Source organism: Eucyclogobius newberryi, unplaced genomic scaffold, assembly GCF_026437365.1.
Source record: "Eucyclogobius newberryi isolate DKJ021-1_F unplaced genomic scaffold, fEucNew1.0.hap1 SCAF_13, whole genome shotgun sequence".
Lineage (NCBI taxonomy): Eukaryota > Metazoa > Chordata > Actinopteri > Gobiiformes > Gobiidae > Eucyclogobius > Eucyclogobius newberryi.
Window position 1 is genome coordinate 23,949,438 of NW_027315757.1, and position 23,670 is coordinate 23,973,107.

At 39.5% G+C, this 23,670-nt stretch overlaps 3 protein-coding genes and 3 non-coding genes across 7 annotated transcripts; 5 read left to right on the plus strand and 1 right to left on the minus strand.

Moving 5' to 3' along the window:
- Positions 1 to 1,076: 1,076 nt before the first annotated feature.
- Positions 1,077 to 16,483, plus strand: map3k14a (mitogen-activated protein kinase kinase kinase 14a). Of its 2 annotated transcripts, none has more exons than XM_072442999.1 (16): positions 1,077 to 1,171; positions 9,170 to 9,436; positions 9,519 to 9,597; positions 9,680 to 9,896; positions 10,008 to 10,382; positions 10,467 to 10,601; positions 10,674 to 10,803; positions 10,981 to 11,109; positions 12,207 to 12,311; positions 12,389 to 12,546; positions 13,061 to 13,211; positions 13,587 to 13,880; positions 13,957 to 14,063; positions 14,827 to 14,965; positions 15,045 to 15,145; positions 16,277 to 16,483. In XM_072442999.1, the coding sequence occupies exons 2-16, from the start codon at positions 9,184 to 9,186 to the stop codon at positions 16,436 to 16,438; spliced, it is 2,535 nt and encodes an 844-aa protein (XP_072299100.1). In that variant the 5' UTR covers positions 1,077 to 1,171; positions 9,170 to 9,183; the 3' UTR covers positions 16,439 to 16,483. The 2 variants fall into 2 exon arrangements, with proteins under 2 accessions (XP_072299100.1, XP_072299101.1); XM_072443000.1 differs by lacking the exon at positions 1,077 to 1,171 and adding an exon at positions 6,514 to 6,639.
- A 288-nt stretch (positions 16,484 to 16,771) lies between these two features.
- Positions 16,772 to 20,760, minus strand: baxa (BCL2 associated X, apoptosis regulator a). The gene is made up of 6 exons (XM_072443007.1): positions 20,725 to 20,760; positions 18,745 to 18,787; positions 18,502 to 18,660; positions 18,090 to 18,225; positions 17,907 to 18,011; positions 16,772 to 17,819 (listed from the first exon to the last, which is right to left on the minus strand). The coding sequence occupies exons 1-6, from the start codon at positions 20,753 to 20,755 to the stop codon at positions 17,721 to 17,723; spliced, it is 573 nt and encodes a 190-aa protein (XP_072299108.1). The 5' UTR covers positions 20,756 to 20,760; the 3' UTR covers positions 16,772 to 17,720.
- A 623-nt stretch (positions 20,761 to 21,383) lies between these two features.
- On the plus strand, positions 21,384 to 23,055 carry rps11 (ribosomal protein S11). Its single transcript, XM_072443008.1, has 5 exons — positions 21,384 to 21,476; positions 21,909 to 22,049; positions 22,237 to 22,312; positions 22,526 to 22,655; positions 22,857 to 23,055. The coding sequence occupies exons 1-5, from the start codon at positions 21,462 to 21,464 to the stop codon at positions 22,978 to 22,980; spliced, it is 486 nt and encodes a 161-aa protein (XP_072299109.1). The 5' UTR covers positions 21,384 to 21,461; the 3' UTR covers positions 22,981 to 23,055.
- On the plus strand, positions 22,081 to 22,163 carry LOC140358850 (small nucleolar RNA SNORD35). Its single transcript, XR_011926733.1, has one exon. It is a non-coding gene; the product is annotated as a small nucleolar RNA SNORD35 (small nucleolar RNA).
- LOC140358848 (small nucleolar RNA SNORD35) lies at positions 22,382 to 22,465 on the plus strand. Its single transcript, XR_011926731.1, has one exon. It is a non-coding gene; the product is annotated as a small nucleolar RNA SNORD35 (small nucleolar RNA).
- Positions 22,717 to 22,797, plus strand: LOC140358849 (small nucleolar RNA SNORD35). The gene has a single exon (XR_011926732.1). It is a non-coding gene; the product is annotated as a small nucleolar RNA SNORD35 (small nucleolar RNA).
- Positions 23,056 to 23,670: the final 615 nt, after the last annotated feature.

Here is a 23,670-nt window from a genome sequence, read left to right on the forward strand (position 1 = left end):
ACTTTTACGAACTCCTCCCAGGGCGTTGGCCCTAAAAAGCTGAAATTTGGTGAAAATGCTACTGAGGAGTGGGACATCAAAAGTTATCCAAATTACATTGATACCTCTCACGGTCTCTGTGCGGCGAAGCCGCAAACTGTAGCTAGAATTTCAGAAATCTCCCATATTTAAAATTTCTGCCGTTTGCCCAGATAAAGTCCGAATTGCGTCAAATTAGAATCAGTTGTTAAACTCTTTGCCCTAAACCTACTTGAAGTGAAATAAATTCATTTGGCGCCACAGCGCCCCCTACAGATTTTATATGGAGGTTAAATGTTTAGTTTTGCGAAATTATATGAAATTTGACACACAACTCAATTTTAGCATCCCCATCAAAAAAGTCAATGAGACCCACGTCATAATTGTTATGGCGTTGCCGTAACGATGACCGAAACCTCCCATGTTATTCCAATGGGGCCAGAACATGTTTACACTTTAGACATTCACAAACTCCTCCCAGGGCGTCAGCCCTATTAACCTGAAATTTGGTGAGACTCATCTTCAGGACCATCAAAAGTTATCCACATTTTCATTCAAAGAGTCACGGTGTCTGTGCGGCAAAGCCGCACATTTTGCCAAGAATTCAAAATAAAATAGCTTTTTGATGGTAAAACAAAGGGGAGAACATGTGACAGCGTCACAGATTCAGCATTAGGCGTGATAAAAGGACAATTGGGGCGCGTTAGCGCCCCCTCCTCTTGCGGCGTGGCGGCGGTGTGGCGGCGGCGTGGCGAGGGCCGATCATTGCCGCTTGCGGCTATATTTATTATTATTATTGAGTGACTGAATTGCATTACAGTCACTACTTGTTCTGCTAGGTTTATTTTCTGTGGTTTATGGCTCCATCTTGTGGTAAAGATGCGTAGTGCTGAAAGCTTAAAGTTAAAAGTCTTTACACAGGTTTTCGAACATAATCTGATGATGGGGATCGATCAGGTCAGTTGATCTATTATTTTCTTTATTAACAATCACAACTAATGTTTGTTTAACTTTAAAACCCACGCGAAACGGCCGCGCACAACTTCCTGTAACTTTATTGTGGCGGATGCTGCGGCCGAAGCGCATCCACAACTTTAACATTGACAGAGACGCGCCTCCATCCGACGTCTTCTCACTGGAAGCGCGGCACAGGGTGAGAAACTTCCATCTAACTCTAATATTAATCTGCATTTCGCCTTGATGTGTTTGCGGGTGTCTGTGTTTTGATCATTGTCATTACGTGGCTACTTTTGAGCGGGGTTTTCTTTCCGTGCGTTGTCAAAGATTGGCAAAGACGACGAGCGTTTAGTTGGAGAAGAAATGGCGCTGCATGTAGAAGAGGAAGTGGACTGACTGTAAGCGGTCCCAACGCTTTGTAAACACACTTTCACCCACTTTTCCTTGTCTCCTTACCGGTGGGAAAGCGGATCAATTGTACCCAATCCGTATAACACTGTCTATGGGTTTTCCATACTATCTGATCTACCCAAAGCCTATGCAAATTGAAGTTTATTGTGCCTGATTTAATGATACATAAACTCATGCCCAATTATATTACAGGCATTTTGCATTATAGGGTTGTATGCTGTAACTGTTGAAGTGTTTGTAAGTGAGTTATTACATGCAACATTGGCAATCATTTTCCAAGCTTTAAAGTGATAAGGGAGGGGGCAGGGCCGGCTGATGGATAATTGTAGTAATGAAAGATCTGTTTGTGTACAATGATGTATGGCAACCTATTTTAAAGCCTTTATCAAAGCAGACACATTATGCTCTTTTAGTACTTGATTATAACATAACATATGCGGATCATTATTTCACAGCGTGTTCATTGTAAACTGCAAAATGGATCTAAACCGGCTTAGTATAATAAATTGACTGCCATGTTTGAAAAGCAGACTTGATAAGTCATTTCATAGTTTAATTGCACCCTAGCAAGCATTACATTTTCTTTTACTTGGATTTATTGTTAATAAAACGGCTACACAACATTCATAGATTAGATTAGTTTTTATTGTCCCATAGGGAAATCTTTCCTCTGCATTCCTCATCTTTCAGTGCCGCTGGGACATCGCCTCAGGAGCAGTGGTCGCTGGGGACCATCTCCAGATCTTTGTGCTAGGCTTGGTCAGAAGCATCCACATTCACTGGAGGAGCTTTACCTTTTGTGCATGTTTTGGGTTGATAGGGGAGGAAACCCACCCAGACATGACAAGAAACATGTAAACTCTGCACAGAACGGCCCAGCCTGCTGTGAGGCAAGAGTGCTAGACACTCGGTCACCGGTCTTGAACCTTACATGTATGACCCGGTGTCTAAAAGTGTTTTTGATAAAAGCACGTTAGTACAGGGCAGTGGGCTGGGATAGGAGGTAGGTGAAAACTGACATTTTCTGAGCACTCATGCCTCGAATTGCTATTATTTATTTATTTGGTCAACTCAGGACTGTGCATGTTAATGAACATACATGTGCATGTTAATGAACATATATGACGTACATGCTGTTAACACTCCCAAGTATTAACCAGGTACAAGCCTGATTAGCTTCTGAGATCTGATGAGATTGAGCTTTGACAAGCAGGTTTGGCCACCAACAAAACGATACAGGATTATGTAAACTGTTTTTATCTCATTGTTCATTGTTTTATGTTGCGCCGAATCACCAAGACAAGTTCCTATGTTTGTGAATTCTGTTCATTGACAATGGCAGAAAACTCATTCTGATTCTGATTCCGATTCCGATTCCGATTCCGAAACGTGCAGGAATCATAAAGATTGATTTGGCAAAATAATTCCCCTTTAAAGGAGACACATATAAAATATTGACTTTTATAAGCTTGTAACCATGTTATGGTTTTCCCATATAATACAGTTGTATTTTGATTGATTGATTAATTGATTGATTAATGCATGTTTTATTATATAGTATTTCTGCATTGTCCTGCATTTGAGAGAAAGAGTTTAGAAAGTAAAGTAACCATTCTTCAACAATAAAACAAGTAAATTAAAACCTGCTGCTTGCTAAGGAGAAATGCAATAGCAGAGAATCAGTTTTACAGTTTTGAACAGGAAGTCAAAGGAACTGTTTCTAAGTCGTTTTAGGTCCGTATTGTGGTTTACAATGAACAACATGTGAAATAATGATCGTATGTTATAGTTTAATACTAATTATCTGTAAAAAATGAAATTAAAATCATAATATCTTCTATAGCTGTTAATTAACCCTTACTAGTTTCTTCATGTTGCGTGAAAGTAGTGGACCTTGTTGGCCATAAGTCAAAGTCTGGGTCTGCATTCACTTTATAACTGGCCCCAGTCCATCTTTAAATAAGAAACTAGCTGCTCTGTCAGTCCCAATGCCCTTTCTACTTTGCACAAAGAAATACCTTTCTCTGTATTACAAACAGACGCAACAGTTTTTGCTCCGGAGAAACCACTGAATTCAGTGTTTCCCACAGATCTATTGCTTACTTGAATAGATTTATTGAATGCAGTTTTAAAAAGTTTTATCATTCTGAATGATGTATTCTACAGAATGCTCTTATAGTCTAAAAGATTCAAATAAAAGCCCAAACCATAAATGAAGTTGGAAAATATTCTGACATTGCTTTTTCCAGTTTTAATATGCAAATGATTATATGATTTCTAGTAATATTCTTCTGTTTCTGTTTATGAATATGTCTGCAGGTTGAGTCCACTCGTTCAGCTCTTAGTAAAGGCTTTGGAATTTCATTAATCTGTGTGGGTGTACGGCCCGAGTCGGCTCAATATAGCCACATCTGAATGTGCAGCCTTGAGTTTGTGTGTTTATGTGTGGTAGCAACCAACTACACACGTAATAGTAATGCTCCTATTTACTTTTACTTGTGTGGCACATTATGTTCACTCTTTCAATGCACTCGTTTAACTGTTGCCCACTAGCTTGCTTAGAAACAACTACTGTTAACTGATTGTTGATTCTTTTAATCACATGCATGATCTTAAATGGAATGTGTTTTGAGTTTGGTGACTATTAGGCTCTTTGTGAGAAAAACTAAATTTTCAGACAATATGTATCATTAAAACAGGACTGTGCTATAAATTGTCTGTAAATGTCTTGGTGGAGGTATCGTACAAAACGTAGCTGGACCACAAAAGGTCAGTTCTATTAAGAGTGTTTTTTAAACTTCCTATAAGTTATCTGTCCTTTCCCCCTGTATCTACCTGCGTTGTAACACCAAAATTTCCCCATGTGTGGACATTAAAAAGGCTATCTTATCTTATCTTATCTTAGAAACATCCCTCCCTCAAGAGTGGGCAAACTTTTTCTCCTGAGGGCCACATTGATATACAGTATACCATATTTTCCTTACTATAAGTCGCACCAGAGTATAAGTCACATTTTTAAGGACATTTATTGAATAAAATCCAAGACCAAGAACAGACATTTCATCTTGAAATGCATTTTAGAACAATAACAGATTAGAGAACATGATGAATAGGTGTACGTATGCTAACGTAACACCTTCAGCTACATGACGCACAGACAACGAACTGTAACGAAGTGTCTGGTATGTTAATGTAACATATTAACAGTTATTCAGATAACTATAGCATAAAGAACATGCTAAGAAGACTACCAAAGCATCAGTATTACCCCAAATCACTAAATCCATTGAATTTTTCTTCCTCTGTGTCACTTCTAAACAATTTTGCAAACTCCGGCAGTAGAGGAAGTGCACATTCTTCTTCCTTTTCTTCTTCTGAAATGCGGTTGCCAGTGTGAAAATAACAAATAATATCACATATAAGTAAAGCTGCGACTTATAGTTCGGAGAATACGGTACATGTTGAGGAGGGCCAAACTTTTTTCATAGTGCTCTGTTTATTTAAATTTGGGGGGGCATAATAATTTTTTCTTAGTGGTATGCGATCCTGCTGGACCCAGACCCTCAATTTGAGAACCGCTGCTCTATAACAACTGAATCCATGTTTACCATAATCAATAAGACAGAGAGTAATGATTCGCTCCTGTCAAGACTATTACAGCTGCTTTATGAGCTTTGTTTTGATCGGATTCTGGTCCAGACCTGCCTGTCCTCTGCTGCACACAGTGTGGAGTTCATTTAGACTAGTTTTACTTGGGAATAATTAACATGGTCGCGCTTGCATTCAGTGCACATCAAGCAAGTTTGTTTGACTTACGGAGGAATGAGGTGTGCTCTGAGAGAGAAGGATTCGAGGGTGCTTCGGTGAAGAGACAAAGTGTAGAGCGAGTGCAGGCCGCTGGTGCACACAGGTCAGTTTGTGTCTGTTACCAATAACTGACACAAGTGACCACTGATTTTGCAGAGGTGGCTGTAGTCTAAATAAGGCTTTATTCACAGCTGGTGGGGGCCCGCAGGCTGGATGAAAACATGAATTAGCCCACCTCTGCACTAGAAGTTACAGTCTCTTTTTGCAGTCATTTCTATTAGTTGTAATTATATAAAAAATATCCCCAAAACAACTATTGCAATATTATAAATGTTTTGATAGATCTCCCACCTCCAATAAAACCGTACTTGAAAGGAACACAAATTTGTCTGATATTTGTCTGATATATTTGAATACTGCCCGCCATTTGTTCTTAATACTATGAAATACTTAAAAATATGCCTAGAAATGGGTTTGGAAATATGTTTACTGCAGTGGGTGTGCTTTGGCATAATGTCAACCACAGGTTTTAAACTACAGGGTTTAAAAGGTCACAAACCCTTTACAATGTCAATAGTAAAGGTTGTGCTTAAGGTTAAAATGAATGTCACCCCAGCACGGAGCAGTACGCTTAACGCACGTTCACACTTTCAAACGTTCACACTTCACACTGTTTGGTCCTGGTTTGAGCCCTTTTTAGGCCTGATCTAGACCTGTTTGCATCTCGTCTAGTCCAAATCTAGCTCCAAATTTAGTCTCAGTTTAATCCCAAATTTGAAGTCGTCCCTGTGTGAACGCAGCCAGATTTAGATTTCTCTCAATATTTGTACTTTTTCTTTTTTACTCTCACTACAATCATCTTAGATCTTTTCCCATCTTATATTTGGCATCCTTCAAAATTAGGTTTAAACGATTACCGTAAATGTTTTGTTTGTATTTTAAGTAGCAAACAAAAAAATGAATTGACTGTAAAATGAACCAAAGAAGTGCAAAAGATATCGCTTTATGGGCTGTCATTGAAGCTGGTCTTATTGCAGATGGTTTAGAACAACTGTAATAATCCATTTAATCCAATTTCTCCACCTATACTGATAAATATACAGCTATAACGTAACTAAGACACAATTCTCTGCACAAACACATAACTACTCATGTGTATTTGGACTAAACTAAAGCTATCCGGGCTTGTTGGAGAGAGGGAGGGAATGAGGGAGGGGGAATGAGGGGGAAGTGGAGATGCATTTCCCATAAGTCATTGTCAGAGCAGCTCCTCCCTGATTGGCCCAGCGCCAGCAGTAAACAGCAGTGAACGTAACCACCGAGCCAGGAAGTCCAACAGCAGAGAAACAGGTCGTGGAAAAGAGCTGCACAACACCTCCGTTTCACAAATATAGACTTTAAAGACAGCTCTTAAAGATATTGGATGAAAATGAAAAAGCCTGTGTGGTAAGCTACAAAGCCTAACGCGTCTAGATCGGGATGTAATGACTGTGATGCGTTTTACTGCGAAATGTCAGCATCAGAAGGAGGTTATAAGGGCTTTACGGCGCAGTAATAGCACGGTAATAACATGGCACATTATATCTATTGCGTGTTAGAAATTATTCATCCAAACCAGGAATGTCAAGATTAATTGTGTTAATCGATAATCGTGATAATTCAGGTCACTATATTATCGTGAGAATTGAAAAATAATAATTGTGAGTAGAGGTGGAAGGTGTATTGAAAAATGTTGAATATCGCAATTGCTGTTTTGAAATTAGAAAGTCAACATTGTCTATACTTAAACAGAAAATGACATAAAAAGAGACAGAAATGTCTAGCGTAATCTCCATAAAGTGATTTGTTTTTGTTTGTGATTCTTTTAAGGATTTGTTCATGTTTTGTGCTAGACATTTACAGACGCATTCCCGATGCATTGTTAAAATATTGTCTGAATATCGTTATCGAAACATGTCAATATTTCACTCCCTGTAGTCGGGAGAAGCAAACACAGAAGAAGAAATAATTCAGTCTGTGCTCCAAAATAGTAAAGCTAAGCATAAAGTGTTATTTTATCAAGTGGTTGCATTTATGAGCTATAAACCACTAGATAAATTACATTTTATGCTTGGCTTTACTATTTTGCTTTTATAAAGCTGGTCACATGCTAGACAAATGGTATGGTGTTTGTGATTTCTGTCATGTCTTTTTGATTTGAATGCATTTTTCCCTGCTGTGTAAAGCACTTTTTATTGCCTTGTGTACGAGTTGTGCTCTAAAAATAAACTTGCCTGAACTATGTATCAAATGGTATAAAACAGGGATGGACAATATTGACAAAATCAATATCTCGATATTTTTGGGGTATCCCAATGACGATATTCAGGCGATCGTTAAACAGAAATCTTAAACATATTAGTTGAGGTTTAATTGTCTGACAAATGTGAAATGTCAGTCAAATGAATCACAAAAATGCGCAAATATCACCTTATTTGAAAGTTTACCATAGTATTTTTCTATAAACGATATACTCAGTATTAAAATGTTGCATATATTCAAAACAACATTCACAATATCATCAAAATGTTTATCTATGGCCCACCTCTAGTATTGAATCAATAACTGAGTAATCGTAAAATAATATTAACGGTATAGAGAATGTAAATGACCAGGAAACATCGTTAATATTCTCTTGTTAATAATATTAATATGAAAAGAGGGCGGCGTTCATCCTTTGTTATCGTTATCCAATGCTTGGCTGTAAAGTGCAGTAAAGTGCTCCTATCTTGCAGACTATTGTATATCAAGAACATGTGCAAGGGGATCGGGAAAGCCGGGAGGAAGTGGTGGTCAGATGTCAAACTGATGCAACCGACTGTAAATGCTGCAGTGCTTAAATGTTTGGGGGCCTAACTTCTGTATTTTATTACCTGTGAGGGGAAGAAAAAAAAGAGGTTGTTGAGTGCGTGTAAACCGCCGCTGTTGCAACTGTCATAACAACGCCAGGGCTCAGTTTCCTGTCTTCAGCGCGCCGCAGAGTTTCACATGAAGTTTGCTCAACACCAAACACACGAATAAGTGAACTATTACCAAATGGAGGATATCTCGTAAAATGAGTGGCATCACAACTATTAATTATCTCCATTTATCTGACACGAACTGCACTAGCCAGATGACGACGGCGCGGGAGTTCATGCAGAAACAGTTATTCAAACAGAAAAGTACAAGAAAGCGGCATATTTATTCATGTAAAAAAGTATGTTTATGTGTAAAAACTGTACTTATATGTAAAAATGCAGATCAAACTCATAATTCACTCTCAGATTTTAGGTAATTCACTTCATGTCTTCTCCTTTTTGCTGTTGTTCCTTTTAAATCCTTATTATCTAAACTAATTAATCACCGTAGTTGACAAATACAAATTTTCATCGACTAACATCATTAAATAACTTCCTTATTAAAAAAACTTTCAAAAACTTAATAAAATAACTGATATTTGAGGACTTTTCTATTAAAAATATATCATATTTGGTCAGTATTCTTCATTCAGTGCTAGATTTTCATCACTCTGAAATCCACAGATAGTTAGGGTTAGTGTGTGTGTGTGTGTGTGTGTGTGAGCGCGCGCGCGCCTCCTCTACAACTTCCTTATCACGCGTTTCTGTCAGGGATGATGACACTTTCTGCAACAATGAAACTGCAGAACTGCATATTTTCGTGGAGGAGGAGAAATGTGCTTAAACGTGTCTGTAAATGTCTTGGTTTAGGTTCAAGAATCACACAAAAATGACTTTATGACCCTTAAATGTGCTATTTTTTGTATGTTTTTTTTATCGTCTCTTTTTATTATGATTAACAATATTCTTGATGTTCTAATTTTGCATATGAATAAATAATTACTGAAAAAGCCAATGTATAAGGAATAATAATGTATCAGTTTATGTTTTTTCCATAGAGTGGCATAAAGCATTGATTGGTCATTCTCGTATTTCAGGCCCATTAGATGAAATGGCGGTGAGGCAGAGGATTTTTAACTCCACGTCCCCCTTCTCTGGGACGTCCCAGATTGAGCTGAAGGGGTCGTTCCCGGTCTGCACAGCTTCAGAGCAGGGCACAGAGGACGAGGACGAAGATGGAAACAGCAACAAAATGAACCTGATCAAGTTCAACCCGTTACTGCGAAAACTGTGGACGTACGGGACCGCCGAGCAGATAGGAGAGGGGCCGCTGAAGACCTCCAGCTTCATCGCTCAGGCGGAATGTAAGATTGTCTTTGAGTTTTAGTTGGATGCTGATAGATACAGTTGTCATTTGTTGGTCACACTATATTTTTATTTCTACAGGTGAAACCCAGGACTCTCAAGAATTCAGTCCATCTTATTCCGAATGCTATGTTCCTTCCCCAAACTGCTTCTCCAGCAGGTGCGTGGCTGTTTTGTCACTATCTTTATACGTTTATCTTTTTGTACTTTGAATTAATGTATATTTTCTATGTTCAATTTAGCCATTCTTCCGAGCCGAACAATGTAGCCTCTCCAGCTCCTGCTTCCATCCAGGAACTGAGCAGCTCCTCGGCACAAACCAATACGAGAAAGAAAGGCCGCAAGAAGCAGAAGCGCAAAGGCAAGAAGAAAACTGAGAAGAGAGAAGAGCGGCACCGGCAGCGAGTGCCGTCAGGTGTCCCTGAACAGGAGAGTGGGAGCTCTCTGCGGTGGATGCAGGTAGAACACAACACATGTATTAATTAACTTATTACTTAGATTGCCTGGGACATGATCTTTCAAACCACTTCATAGAATAATATAGATGTATTTTGATTTTTCTGCTTGTAGGAAGAGTCCTTCTCGGGTTGCAGTAGTGGCCTCAGCAGCTCTTGTTGTAGCAGTGTTGAGTGCTCGGAGGTGCAGAGTCCAGAGTCGTTTTACAGTAAACCTGCGTACAACATAAGTTCTGCAGTTCCCTGGACCACACCTGGCCCAGCCTGTGGATTCCTGGGCTCTTATGGACAAGAGAGCGACTCCGACTCCTCCAGCAGTATTGGAGACTGCTCGTTAGCTTTAGCAGGTCTGAGGGGCAGCGTTAGCCAAGGAGACCCCTGCTTCGCTGGACCCTTCTTCAAAGATTTAGAGCAGGACGCGAGGGAACAAGAAGAGGATCTGTCCACAATTTACTCCGACACAAATGAGGGATTGATATTTTACAAAGAGGTAGTCAACCACTCTAACATCTGTGTCAATGTACAAAATACAAAAAAAGAAAGAATACAAATGTTTTTACCCCTGATCCTGTAGGAAATACAGCCCGTGGACTCAGAATACAGAGAGGGGAGAGAGTACATCCTCACAGACTTTATCAAAGAAGGCTCCTATGGGGAAGTTCATACTGCGCAAGATGTGAACACGGGTTTCACATTCGCTGCCAAAAAGGTAAATGTCTTGTCCTTATTACTTACTCACATAAATCTTCACTGGCCGTTGCTGATCATTATATTCTTGCAGATTGCTCTGAAGAGGTTCAACAGTGAGGAGGTGGGTGCGTGGAGTGCCCTCAAGTCCTCTCGTGTGGTGGAGCTTTTTGGAGTAGTCAGAGAAGGGCCTAATGTCGTCCTTTTCATGGACCATAAAGCTGGTAAATACACTTTTTTTTTTAATTTTCACAGCAAGATTATGTTATGTTTGAATGGCTACACGTTTTAGGTAATTTGTGTGTAAATGTGTCATACCTTTCTTATGTCCTCCCAGGTCTGTAGTCTAAATGCTTGATTTGTGTACCACCGTGAGTATTTTCTTGTCCAATCTTCTTCAGGCTCTTTGGGGCAGCTGATATCAGAGCGGGGACGTCTTCCTGAGGACCTAAGTCTCCACTACCAGTGTCAAGTCTTCACTGCACTCGAGTATTTAGTGAAGAAAAGAGTGGCCCATCTGGACATAAAAGGTGCGTTTTGAAGATATTTCAGTCTTCCTTTCTTTCTTTCTTTACTACAATTCCTCAGGTTCAGGAAGGAACACATTTGTAATAATATGGGAGATCATCATAATATCATCAAATATCCTGGATAAATGACTTTGTCCTAAAATGTAGTTATAAGTATTGTTTTGAAAGTAGAGGTGAGTGATCGTAAAATGGAAAATATATAAAATATTGGATGTATCGTTCATCATATACTATCATTAAAACAATTAAAATGACCTTAAAAAGAGACAGAAACATCTAGTTTAATACCCCAAAGGGGAGTTTAAAGTGACACATAGATTAGTCAATAAAGGCTTCTTGTTTGTAGATAAAGGAAGTATTGTTGATAACAGATCAACAGATAACTTGAACTTGTTGAACTACCTGTTAACTTTGAGCCGGAGACAGCTTTGACAGATGATGGTCTCGTTTGGATTTGCAGCACCTGCTTTCTCAGCCCAGATTTGTGCTGAAACGTAGGGCTGGGAATTTCCCACAGCGTGACTCACCGTGACACATCATTGCGCATGTGCACAAGATGGAAGGACAGAGAGAAAAGACAGAACGAGGGGGCAGGAAGTTGTTAGCAACAGAGCTGGGGGAGGATAACTGCTAGATCAAAACAACTTGGTTTGAACGAAATTATAGGGAAAGGCTTAAAACATTGGCACATGGTGCAGGTAAATAGCAGCTTAGGCGCCACCTGGCGTCCATTATGTGTAACAGTGTGCAGCAAATCTGGTTTTGATCTGGAGTTTCAAGTGACTCCATCCATTTTACATTATTTTGCTCTCTATTTGTCAGAATCACAATTACTTTTTTTCATCTCCAAGGGGAACTTGTTTTAGTTACAGACATACAAACAACCAGCAGAAATATCAAAAAAGTAAAGAAACTAAAAATCATCACCGTGAGAATAAAATACAATAAATGTATTTTTATCTACGTACTAAACCATTTGTAATAATAGAGTCAACATACATTATTAATATAAAATGTGTGTGAAATTTTGTATTTTCAATTTTATATCCGAGCTAACAGCAGAAACAATTGAATGTCTTGTTTTTGTCTTTTCACAGCTGATAATGTGCTACTGTCAGCTGATGGTCGAGACACTTTTCTTTGCGACTTTGGACACGCAGAAAGACTTGACAAACAAGGACACAGCCTTAGTAGATCTAGAGGTTAATTTATTTCCATGCATTATACAATTTAACGCTTCTTCGTGCGTCATTCTTATATATGTTTCAATGCGTTTTAGAATTGAAAGGTACAGAAACGCACATGGCCCCTGAAATTGTAAAGGGCGAATCACGTGGAGCTAAAGCAGATGTGTGGAGCAGCTGCTGTATGTTTCTTCACATGCTCAATGGGTGCCAGCCTTGGACTCGATACTACACCTGTCGACTGTACCTCAAGGTAAGTCATAAGCCAGCAGTTATTAAACTTAACTATTCTAAAATGAGCATTATTGAACAAGGATAGGACAGAAGCCAAAACAGGACAAAACTACAACACATAAAGCCAAGTCATGACAACAAAAAGACAACAAAATACATGTTCACAACTAATCCAGTGCAAACTCAGGACTGAGCAGAATACGCTTTATTGGCGTTGTAGATGATCACAAACTAGGACATTTTTTTTCATCAAACCGCAAACGCACATTGTTTATTTAGTATCTTGTTCGCTTGCAATGAATAAGGACAAAGACTGATGAATCTGCAACAAACCAATAAATAGTAATGCTGTAAACCTAGTCTGCAATCATGATCCCCTTGTGCAGGACTAAAACAGGAAACATAAAACATGATTTAAACTGGACAAAATCAGTCGACTAGAAGAAGCACGCACACACCAAACTGCACTACGCCACGACGCCGGACATGATATGTAATTAAAATGGTAAATCATGATTTTGTTACTGTTTCAGATCGCAAATGAGCCGCCACCTTTGGGAGAGGTCCCGTCCGACTGCAGCCCGCTCGCTGCCGAGGTGTTCAAAGCCGGTCTGCACAAGGACCCAGTGAAAAGAGCCGCAGCGTCGGAACTCAAACTCAAAACTGCCAGAGCTTTACAAGAAGGTGCGTCATTTGAATGGTTTCATGTGGGAGTTTAACCATCCGGCATTAAAACAAAATACTAGTAAAATTCAGATAAGTAAAATGTTGATTGTTGTCTGTATGTATTGAAGATGCAACAATCTAGCTCACACCAAGGCAGGGACTGAAAGTGAATTTTTATTGCCTTATATATTTTAGCCTCACCTTAAACCATTATCTTGAAACTAATATCCGATTCACATTTCTTTCTGAACCCTAGTTTGCAGTATGTGATGTACTGATTTACCACTATATCTCGTATGATTTATTTTACATGACTATGATATTATCCATTGTAAACAGTTTTTTTTTAGGTTTTTCCTGTTGGAAGTATTAAAATGTGCTTTCTAATTGCAGTGGGAGGACTCTCTAGCTCCGTTAAGGGACCTTACATTGAGCCCCTGTACAATGTTGACAAACCACCTGACCATTCATACAACAGTGTTCAAGAGACAGAAGAACGTCCAGAATCTGATAAAGTGTGGAGTCTGGATAAGCCAAAGAGAGGAATTGGAGATGACAACCCCAAGTCTGATCAACTGGCCCTGGGCTCTGCCTTGTGTGTTCAAGTCCCATTCATCGAAAACATTCAGAAAGAGAGAAACCAGGTCACCACTGTGCCAGAGCTGGAGCTGCGTAAACTGGAAAGAGGTGAGAATGCTGTTAATAAACTAATTCTACTGTATTGTTCCTACATTAACGTGTTTTCTGGATATTTATTGCTCAGATTTCTACTTGAGCAGCCTGTCACAGCTGCATTCGGCTGAGATGCAGGAGCAGCTCTTGTCTTGTATCAGCAGCGACTACTCCAATAGAGACCCGTGGGACAAAAAGGTAATAGGCCCAATATGAAGCTATTTATATCTTTTTTAGCTACTAAAATTGTACTTTTTTATTTTTTATTTTGATTGGTATTGAAATTGTCTGTGGCATCAATACATCAAGTATTTTAGGATTTTCGTCTGGATTTAGTCTATTTTGACAGATGCATGCACCACATCAAATTGGGACTAAATGGGCACTAAACACACAAATATTGACGACATAGCATAGGATTAAACCCAATCTACATCAGGAGTAACGAGTATAACACCAGGACCAAACCGAGAGAATTGTGGACATGGACAGTAAGGTAGAAACCTGATTCGGGAGCCTGATAAACACCTCAGCTCTCCTGAATGACAGGAAACAGGCCCGTAAGGAGCCGTCAGACTGTGAGCCAGAATGGCGAGTCTGCTCTAGGAAACAGAGGTGATCGAGGGCAGTGCCTCGTGTGTGTGCGTCACGTCAGAGTGCGTGTCCGCTCCGAAAACAGTAGGTGAGAGGAGACGCAAGGACTAGAGTTTTATCACATGACAGCGCTTTGAACCATGTGAGTTACAGAGCAACGCTGGTGAATGGATCACCCGTGCCGGTCTCTAAAGTATGGTTTAAAACAGTATACAGTCTATGAAAACACAATGGTTTGGATCTGAATCTAAATATTTGTCCTGGGGCTTCTGATCACATATTTTTTGGGGAGTATTGGTTAATTTGCACGTTATTACAATTGTTGCTGTGAACTACATGGTCTTTCTTACATTTGCAACTCAAACAGGACTCTGGCCGCTGGTCCCTCAGTCCAGGAGACGACTTCAGCTCCGGTGTTTTCTCCTGTAACAGCCAGACAGATGGACAAGTGTTCAGCATGGACTTTCTCGGCCCCTCACAATTTCCACCTCCCAGTTGTTTTGAAGGCAAGAATAATTTAGCCAAGTTTTGTGGTATTTAAACATTTGAAACTTTAATTGACTCGTATTGTCTCTCTGCGCTCAGGAGTGGACGTGTGCATCAAAGACTTCAGTCGTCAAAGTATCCGGATCAGAGAGGCCCGGCGCGTGACAGTGGGCCACATCGCCACAGGAATCAGTGATCAGGTCTGCTCCTACAAATGTGTTTCATTAATTTAGGTGCACCTTTTCTATTGCCACCTGCTAGTCTCTATGAAGATGCTATTGCTCTGTCTGCCAAGTTTTACACTATTGCATTTAATTGATCTACAGTGGCTTGCAAATGTGTTCGTTCCGTGATACAATAGAGTCATCCTGTGTGTGAAATCTAATCTCAGTATAAATGCAGCTGTTCTGTGAAGGCCAGAGGTTTGTTAAGAGATTGTTGGGGAGCAAACAGCATCATGAAGTCACAAGAACACACCAGACAGGTCAGGGATAAAGTTATGGAGAACATCTCATGGAGCACTGTTCAATCCATCACCCAGAAATGGAAAAGGTATGGCACAACTACAAACCTTCCAAGACATGGCTGGTTAACTCTGGAGGAGCTGCGGAGATCCACAGCTCAGGTGGACAGGGAATCTATCCACAGGACAATTACCGGTATTAGTCATGCACTACACAAATGAGTTTGCCAGAAGCCAGCCATGTGTGAGAAACAGCAAACATGTGGAAGAAGGTGCTCTGGTCTGATCAGACCAAAATTTAACCTTTTGGCCTAAAAGCAAATTGCTTTGTGTGGCGAAAAACAAACAGAGTGCAGAACAGACAGCTGCAGCATTAAGCCAGAGCTACAATATGCCCAGTGAAAGTCCAGACCTAAATCCAATCAAGAATCTGTGACAAGATCTGAAAACTGCTGTTCACAAACATTCTCCATCAACTCTGACTGAGCTGTTTTGCAAAGAAGAATGGACAAAAATGTCAGTCTTTACGTGAGCAAAGATCGTAGACACACCTATACGTGCAAATACGTATTAACACTGAGAGGCTGAATACTTTTGCATGTTTTTCAGTTTTTATCTGAAAATTATGTATAATTTTCCTACCACTTCACAATTATGTGCCACAGTGTGTTTTGTTTGTTGTTGTGACGTGATAAAATGTGGAAAAGTTCCAGAGGGACAAAACCTTTTAGCTGACTTATCGCTAGATAGAGCATATGGTTCTCTTTGGTTCAAGAATTTTGAATACAGCCTTAGAAGTTACATAATGCAACTTTAAATATTGTGTACATGGAGAGCAGAACTAATGGGATTATGTCTACTCTTTTAGATATCGGAGAGGGTTTTCACTTTGGAGATGCACACAGGCCAACAGATCGGTCACGCTGAGGAGGTGCTGGAGTCTGGACTTGCGCTCTGCTGTGTGTCTGCGCCTGACTTCAGTCCCACCTGGAGATGGAGGATCAAAGATGGCATTCTAGAGACCAGATGAAGAACATATTCCACCGTTTAAATGAAATCCCTCTTCTCCATGCCTCATCAACTTGTTTTTTTTAAATTCAAATGTGTTTTTTCACCAACCACGGTACATAATTTCCAAAACATGTTACTAAGTGAATAAATGTGGCTTTTTAAATATGTGGTTGTTGACTTTTCGATCTATTGGTGTAATTTATAAAATAATGTAGCTTTGCATCGTCATGAATAATTACACAATACATAATATGTCAAGAGGTCCAGACTGTTTTTCAGATTTTTTTGTTTTATAGAACATTAATATGGTTAGAATATATTTCTTTGACTAGCGAAATTATTGACAGTCCTATTTACAATAATTATTAAAGCTTTTATTTTCCATTTTACAACATACAAAATCACTGCAAAGGGATTTTAGGGAGAAAATCTGAAGCATTTTACAAATGTGATAGAAAATGTGAACATTTTGGAATATGAAAATTTTGAGTAAAAAAAACACATCAAGGCACTGACAACTGACAACCAAAGAATAGTGAGTGATTGTTCCAATAGCTCACAATATACAGTACTTAGAAAATTTGAGGTAAGCATCTGTGAGCAATTCAGTCCACTTTCTTTGCAGAGCAACCGCCTGGTTGCCAACAGGAAATAACATTGTGCGTTGCTCTGCATCACAAAGCAAAAACATAGGCAGAATTCGTGTAGGCTTGAGACATTTAGGCCACGGTGCTGATCATGACCACATGCCAAAATTAAGGGAAGCATTTCAGTGTACATCTTAACCATCCTATTATAAACTAGATATCATTAACATAACATTTCCTCAATACATGCACTGACAGTATGACATCTGAAACAAAAAATTTAAAGTTTTATTTTTTTTGATTTGAACAATTTTGCAAAAATAAATAACCAGATTCTCTTATTCAACCACATCAGATGTTGATATACACCAGTAAACAAATGCATGAGGATGCATACAGACACCATGAAGAAGAGGAAGTTGAGAACAACAAACAACGAATGCAAATGAGGATGAAAATGTGAAGAGACTGAAACAGACGTCATTCCACCTGTCCTGAATCATTCTACAAAAAAAAAAAAAAAACGGACTGCAGTGACAATTCCCGTGGTACCATAAAAAATAAATTACTAAAAAATGTATTTCCCCCATCTGCCAACCTCCCACAGTTGAGTCTGCAGTGATTCGTGCACTGCTAAATTGTCGAGTCTCTCTTGCCCTCTTTTATACCCCCTCCACGAGTCTTCAATCCTTTATCCGTCTGCTTCTCCACTCTTTACATTTTACGAATTACAAGAACAGTGGTGAGAACTCCAGCCAGGAAGACACCAACGGTTTGCCATGTCGGTGTGCCGAAATGAGAACGAATTCCTTCCTTAAAAATAAATAAATCAAAGAAACGTATATGAAAAATAAGTTAACAATAGTTGACAGAAACCTTTCACGTGCGTCAGCTTCTTACCCAGCCACCCTGGTCTCTGATCCAGTTGATCACATGTTCACGGAGGTAGTCCAGGGTCCAGCTGATAATTGTTCTAATGATATCAGGAACTTTAGTCACAAGAGCCTACAAAAATAATAAAATATGTTATGTTGTCGTTATCACCAGTACTTAGAAAAAGAAAAAAAAAGCCAAGATACTTACTTTAATGACAAGTCGACAAGCAAAGTAGAATAGTGCAACTACTCTTCCCCAATTGAACTTTCCATCTGAAAAGATCTCAAGGGCAACTTTCATAAAAATGTCCTTTGTTGGACTAAGTGACGAGTCTGATATCATCCTAGAGGGAAAAGGACAGAACATTTATTTAAGAGCATTGTTTTTCCCGCCAATGTCATGTCAAATTAGGGCTGGGCAATAGAACTAAAAAGCTAGATGGCTATTCCGCATATATTGACCATTAACACCTTTTTTTTCCCCCTATTTTGTTTTGTCACAATAAAAACAAACAAATGTATTTCAATATTAATTTCCTGAATCTACTGACAGAAATTGGCTGTAAACCTCTTGATTAACATGTTGCCCCACCCTATGCTGAATACTTAATCCGAGTTACCGTTGGAGTTCCATATGTCCATCCAGTTCGTCACCAATCTGCTGTAGACACTGGGCAAGTTTTTTGTGGTTAGGGTCAAACAGTTCTCTTCCTCCCAACTGCTCCCTTGTGATCTCAGTGTTGCCCTCGCCATGTCTTCTGACTCGCTCATATATGAAACTAAAAATACATATAATAATTACACAACACTGTTAACTTCAACTATTAAATAATGTGTATAATCAATAGGCATTAAACACTTACTCTTTTAACAAGATGGCTCCAACTTCAAGCATCTCATTTTTACCTAAAAGATAAAATGACAAATTGTAATATGGATAGTAGGATTACACCATGAAGATATCAAAGAACTGGTAATAATAATTACAGAAATTATAAAAGGTAGAGCTGTATTAAGATGTTTGTTTTATGTGTATATGAAACCTTTATTTACCGGTAGTGTTGTTTTAAGTGAGTTGACTGGTTCTTCTCATTCAAACACGTTTATTTGTATTAGGCAAGGCAAGTTTATTTGTAGAGCACATTTCGTACACAAGGCAATTCAAAGTGCTTCACACAACAGGTAAAAATGCATTTAAATCACAAAGACATGAGAGAAATCACAAAACAGTTTAAGACATAAAAGAGAAGAATGCAAAGAAAATCATTTCAGTCAAATGCACAGCTAAACAAAACTGTTTTTAGCTTAGATTTGAACATTGTCAGAGTAGAAGCCTGTCTCACATCTTCAGGAAGACTGTTCCAGATTTTAGCTGCATAAAACTAAAACGCAGATTCCCCATGTTTAGTCCTGACTCTGGCACCAGCAGGAGGCCGGTCCATGTTTAGTCCTGACTCTGGCACCAGCAGGAGGCCGGTCCATGTTTAGTCCTGACTCTGGCACCAGCAGGAGGCCGGTCCATGTTTAGTCCTGACTCTGGCACCAGCAGGAGGCCGGTCCATGTTTAGTCCTGACTCTGGCACCAGCAGGAGGCTGGTCCATGTTTAGTCCTGACTCTGGCACCAGCAGGAGGCCGATCCATGTTTAGTCCTGACTCTGGCACCAGCAGGAGGCCGGTCCATGTTTAGTCCTGACTCTGGCACCAGCAGGAGGCCTGACCCTGAGGTCCTCAAAGTCCGAGATGGTTCATATGGCACTAACATGGCCGAGATGGACTTTGGTGCTAGGCCATAGAGAGACAAGCAGAGCTGCTTTAAAGTCTATTCTCTGAGCAACAGGAGCCAGTGCAGAGACCTGAGAACAGGACTAATGTGATCGTACTTCCTGGTTCTAGTCAGGACCCGAGCAGCAGCGTTCTGGATGTACTGCAGCTGTTTTACAACTCGTTGGCAGAGGCCGATTACAGCAGTCTAATCTACTGGAGACAAACGCATGGATAAGTCTCTCCAAATCTGGTTTAGACACTATACTTGATTTTGGCAATGTTTTCGGATTGTAAAAAGCTGCAGGTTATTGGGCTGTTTTGACGTGGCTGTTGAAATTCAAGATTGAGTACCCTCAGATTTCTAACTTGATTTGTAGGTTTTAGAGCTTTTTGTTTTTTTGAGTCAAAGACTATGATTTCAGTCTTGTCTGAGTTCAGCCGGAGAAAGTTGTTTTGCATCCAGACACTGATCTGTTGGATGCAGTGAGAGTTAATCCACTGGTTCATACACCTGTCGTCAGAGTGTAGTCTGCATAATTGTGATACATTTTCGCAACGTATTAATTAACTGGCAGCATGTAGACTAGAGGTTTCATTCACTGCTTGAAAACTTGTACATGACTAAGACATCTAATCTATTACATGTAGAAATATATGTGAAAGTGGCACAATATCTCTACTTAGGGTGCTGAACTTCAAAACACATAAATGATTGGTAATGTTAAAGAATAGAATATATCGTTGAGTTTTTACTTTACAGTCGCTGCTCACTTTTCCCTCGAACAATAACAATACATTTAGTGTCAATTTGCTTTAATTTGGACAATCGCTGTCTTTATAAAGTAAACTAAGCTACTAAGTTGTGAGAAATGCAGAGGAGCTAAGAGCCACCATGTTAGCAGACTAGCCACCTTTCCTTGTTTACCGTTAGCCTCTGGTCAACTAAAGTAAAGTCCTAACAAAACATACTTTGTGATGTCAGTAATGTCAGATAAAACTACGTTACACATTGACAGACGTTCGAATTATGACACTGTAAAAAACTTAATGATTTTTTTTTAATCAAACCAACTCGTACCTTCTTCGCCTCCTCCCGACCTCGACGCCATCTTGATTCTGTGTTTGACAAAATAACTACACGATCACGTGACGTGCTGTGTTGTTCTGTAAGAAATGTTATTTTTTTATTCAGTTGAACAAAATAATCTTGGATATGTGATGTGACAATAAGTCTTGCATTTCATCATTTTATTATAAAGTTCGTGTTTCTCCATGCATGTTCTTCAATTCAATTTCAATTAAATTCAATTTATTTTTGTAACGGCCAAAAAATCACTCCAGAACGTCTGATGCCTTGTATTATTTTATTGGGCACCTTTAAAAAATATATATAAATCCACATTTACTTACTATTACATAATTATGATGAATACAACAGTTAATACAATACAGACAAAACATTCCACGTTCGAATTTTGAGACTCGTGGAATAAATGCATTGGCGTAAATGGTAAAATACAAAAACACAAAAATAATATACACATTTGTTTTAATTAGATATGTCATGGCACTATATTAATTTCGTTTCAATAATATTGGGTTGGAGGTTGGAGGCGAGATAAATCGAAATCAATAAATAGATAATTTAACAGATTAACAAATTACCAATAACCGATCACAATATAATGATTTATATGGTACTATTTTCTTTTTTTTTTTTATATTTTCGGATTCAACTATAAATGTAACTTCCGGTCCTCTGTGTCTTCCGTCCGCCTCGCGCATTCTTAGGCCTCTTTGACTCGGCTCGCGAAAATGGCGGACGCACAAGTACGTGTGGGGAAACGGCGTTGGGCTTTTAATCAACAAATTTACGCATTTCAACGCATTTGCCTGTACTCGTATTTACCATACGTCTTCATAAGGCGCTTGTCTATGTCGTGGCTGTGTTTTTTGTCACTTACAAGCCTCGAAAAGAGTTTGTTGCTTCTAGTCGGTTCACCCTCGTGCTACGCTCATTTAGCAACAATGCTATCAAGTTAGCCAAAGCGTTTGCTGTTCGTTTTAGCGTGTTTTCCAGCTATAATGTGGTGACAATAGGCTATTTTGTTATTTGACCAATACTTAATCGTTAAATGATGACGTTCTGTGCGCTGTTTAGTATTGGTAAGAGTTGTATATGCAAGATCCTGGTTTCGGCGTATATGTTAATCGCAAGTAAGAGCTTTTCAAATACTAAACTTGTTCTCCGTTGTTCCGCAGACCGAGAGGGCTTATCAGAAACAGCCCACCATCTTCCAGAACAAGAAGCGTGTTCTGGCTACTGATGGTGGCAAGGAGGCCAAGGAAAAGCTCCCCCGCTATCACAAGAGTGTAGGGCTGGGCTTCAAAACCCCAAGAGAGGTAATGATTGTTTTCAACACTTATTCATTTATGCAAGTGATGTTTTCTCACGATGGTCTTCCAAGCCTGTAGGGTTGTGACGACAAGGCCTTATGGCAACACTGATGCATTCAAGATCAGCTTAAAGTTAAATGTGAAGATGTTAAACTGCACAATGTTGCTGAACTATACATTTTTCTGCTTTCAGGCTATTGATGGCACTTACATTGACAAGAAATGCCCCTTCACTGGAAACGTGTCCATCCGAGGCCGTATCCTCTCTGGTGAGTTAAAGACGTAGCATTAATGGCACATGTACACTTGAAGTGTGGTAAATAGGCTTTAATTGTCACTACAAATGATGTTTTTCTCACGATGGTCTTCCAAGCCCACTGGGTTTTGACGATAATGCCTAATGGCAATGCTGATGTAGTCCAGTGATTTCTATGGTAGTTACATTTACAATCAGAACTGTGACTAAATCTGCATATTTTCAGGTGTGGTGACCAAAATGAAGATGCAGCGGACAATTGTGATCAGACGCGACTATCTGCATTACATCCGAAAGTACAACCGTTTTGAGAAGAGGCACAAGAACCTCTCTGTCCACCTTTCACCTTGCTTCAGGTATAAATCAATTACTATTAATGAAAGTGATTACCTTTCATTTCAGTGTGTTACAATTGGTTGCAAATGATGTTTTTCTCACGATGGTCTTCCAAGCTCAGGCTTTGACGAAAGTGCCTTATGGCATTGCTGATGCATCTTATCATAGCATCTGTTCATGTTGCTGCTTTGTACTTGTCCTCACTGCATCTCTCTCTACAGGGACGTCACTGTTGGAGACAACGTCATCGTTGGAGAGTGTCGACCACTCAGCAAGACTGTGAGGTTCAATGTCCTCAAAGTCACAAAGGCTGCAGGAGCCAAGAAACAGTTCCAGAAATTCTAGGTGTGGAACAACTCAAATGTTGACTTCTTGGACTTTCTCACTATTGAATAAATAAAACATTGTTTAAATGTTTCAGTCCTGAATTTTCAATCTGTCCTCAAACCATTGGTAGTTTGAATATATAATTCTGGTGTTCAGGCTGCGAAATAGACATGGGTCCGTAGGCCCTCAAATCGCTGGCGGGCCCGGGGTTTGTTTTGAAATTCCTTGAAAAAAAATCTAAATTTAACTAGTAATTTGGGGCATTATCAACGCTTAAGTTTTTTTCAGACATGCCACTTTGCAGTATTCTCGCTTCCCATTGGCCGAGATCTAAATTCGATGAAAGCAGGCATCTGAGACCGTCGCGTTCAGGTGTACTCGGGAATGCCTGGTCTAATTCTGCTCAAAGTGATCTAGGTTGGCAGGCGTCAATCTCTAAAAAGACAATTGCGGACTGAGTAAAGTTGTTTGCAACAAAAGCTGTATATCAATATGGAAGTATCTTGAAGGGGGGGGGAACCTCCACCACCTAAAAGACAAAAGTTACAGACTGAAAGGGACAGGCAATATATGGAGTTGTGGGACACCTTTCCCCTGGCATCAATATGACAAGTCGACTTGCTCCTGACTTCCAGCACATTCAGCAGATTGTGAACGGGGATTCAGCCACTAAGCTAGTGAAGACCATCTACAGGACCCACCTTACAG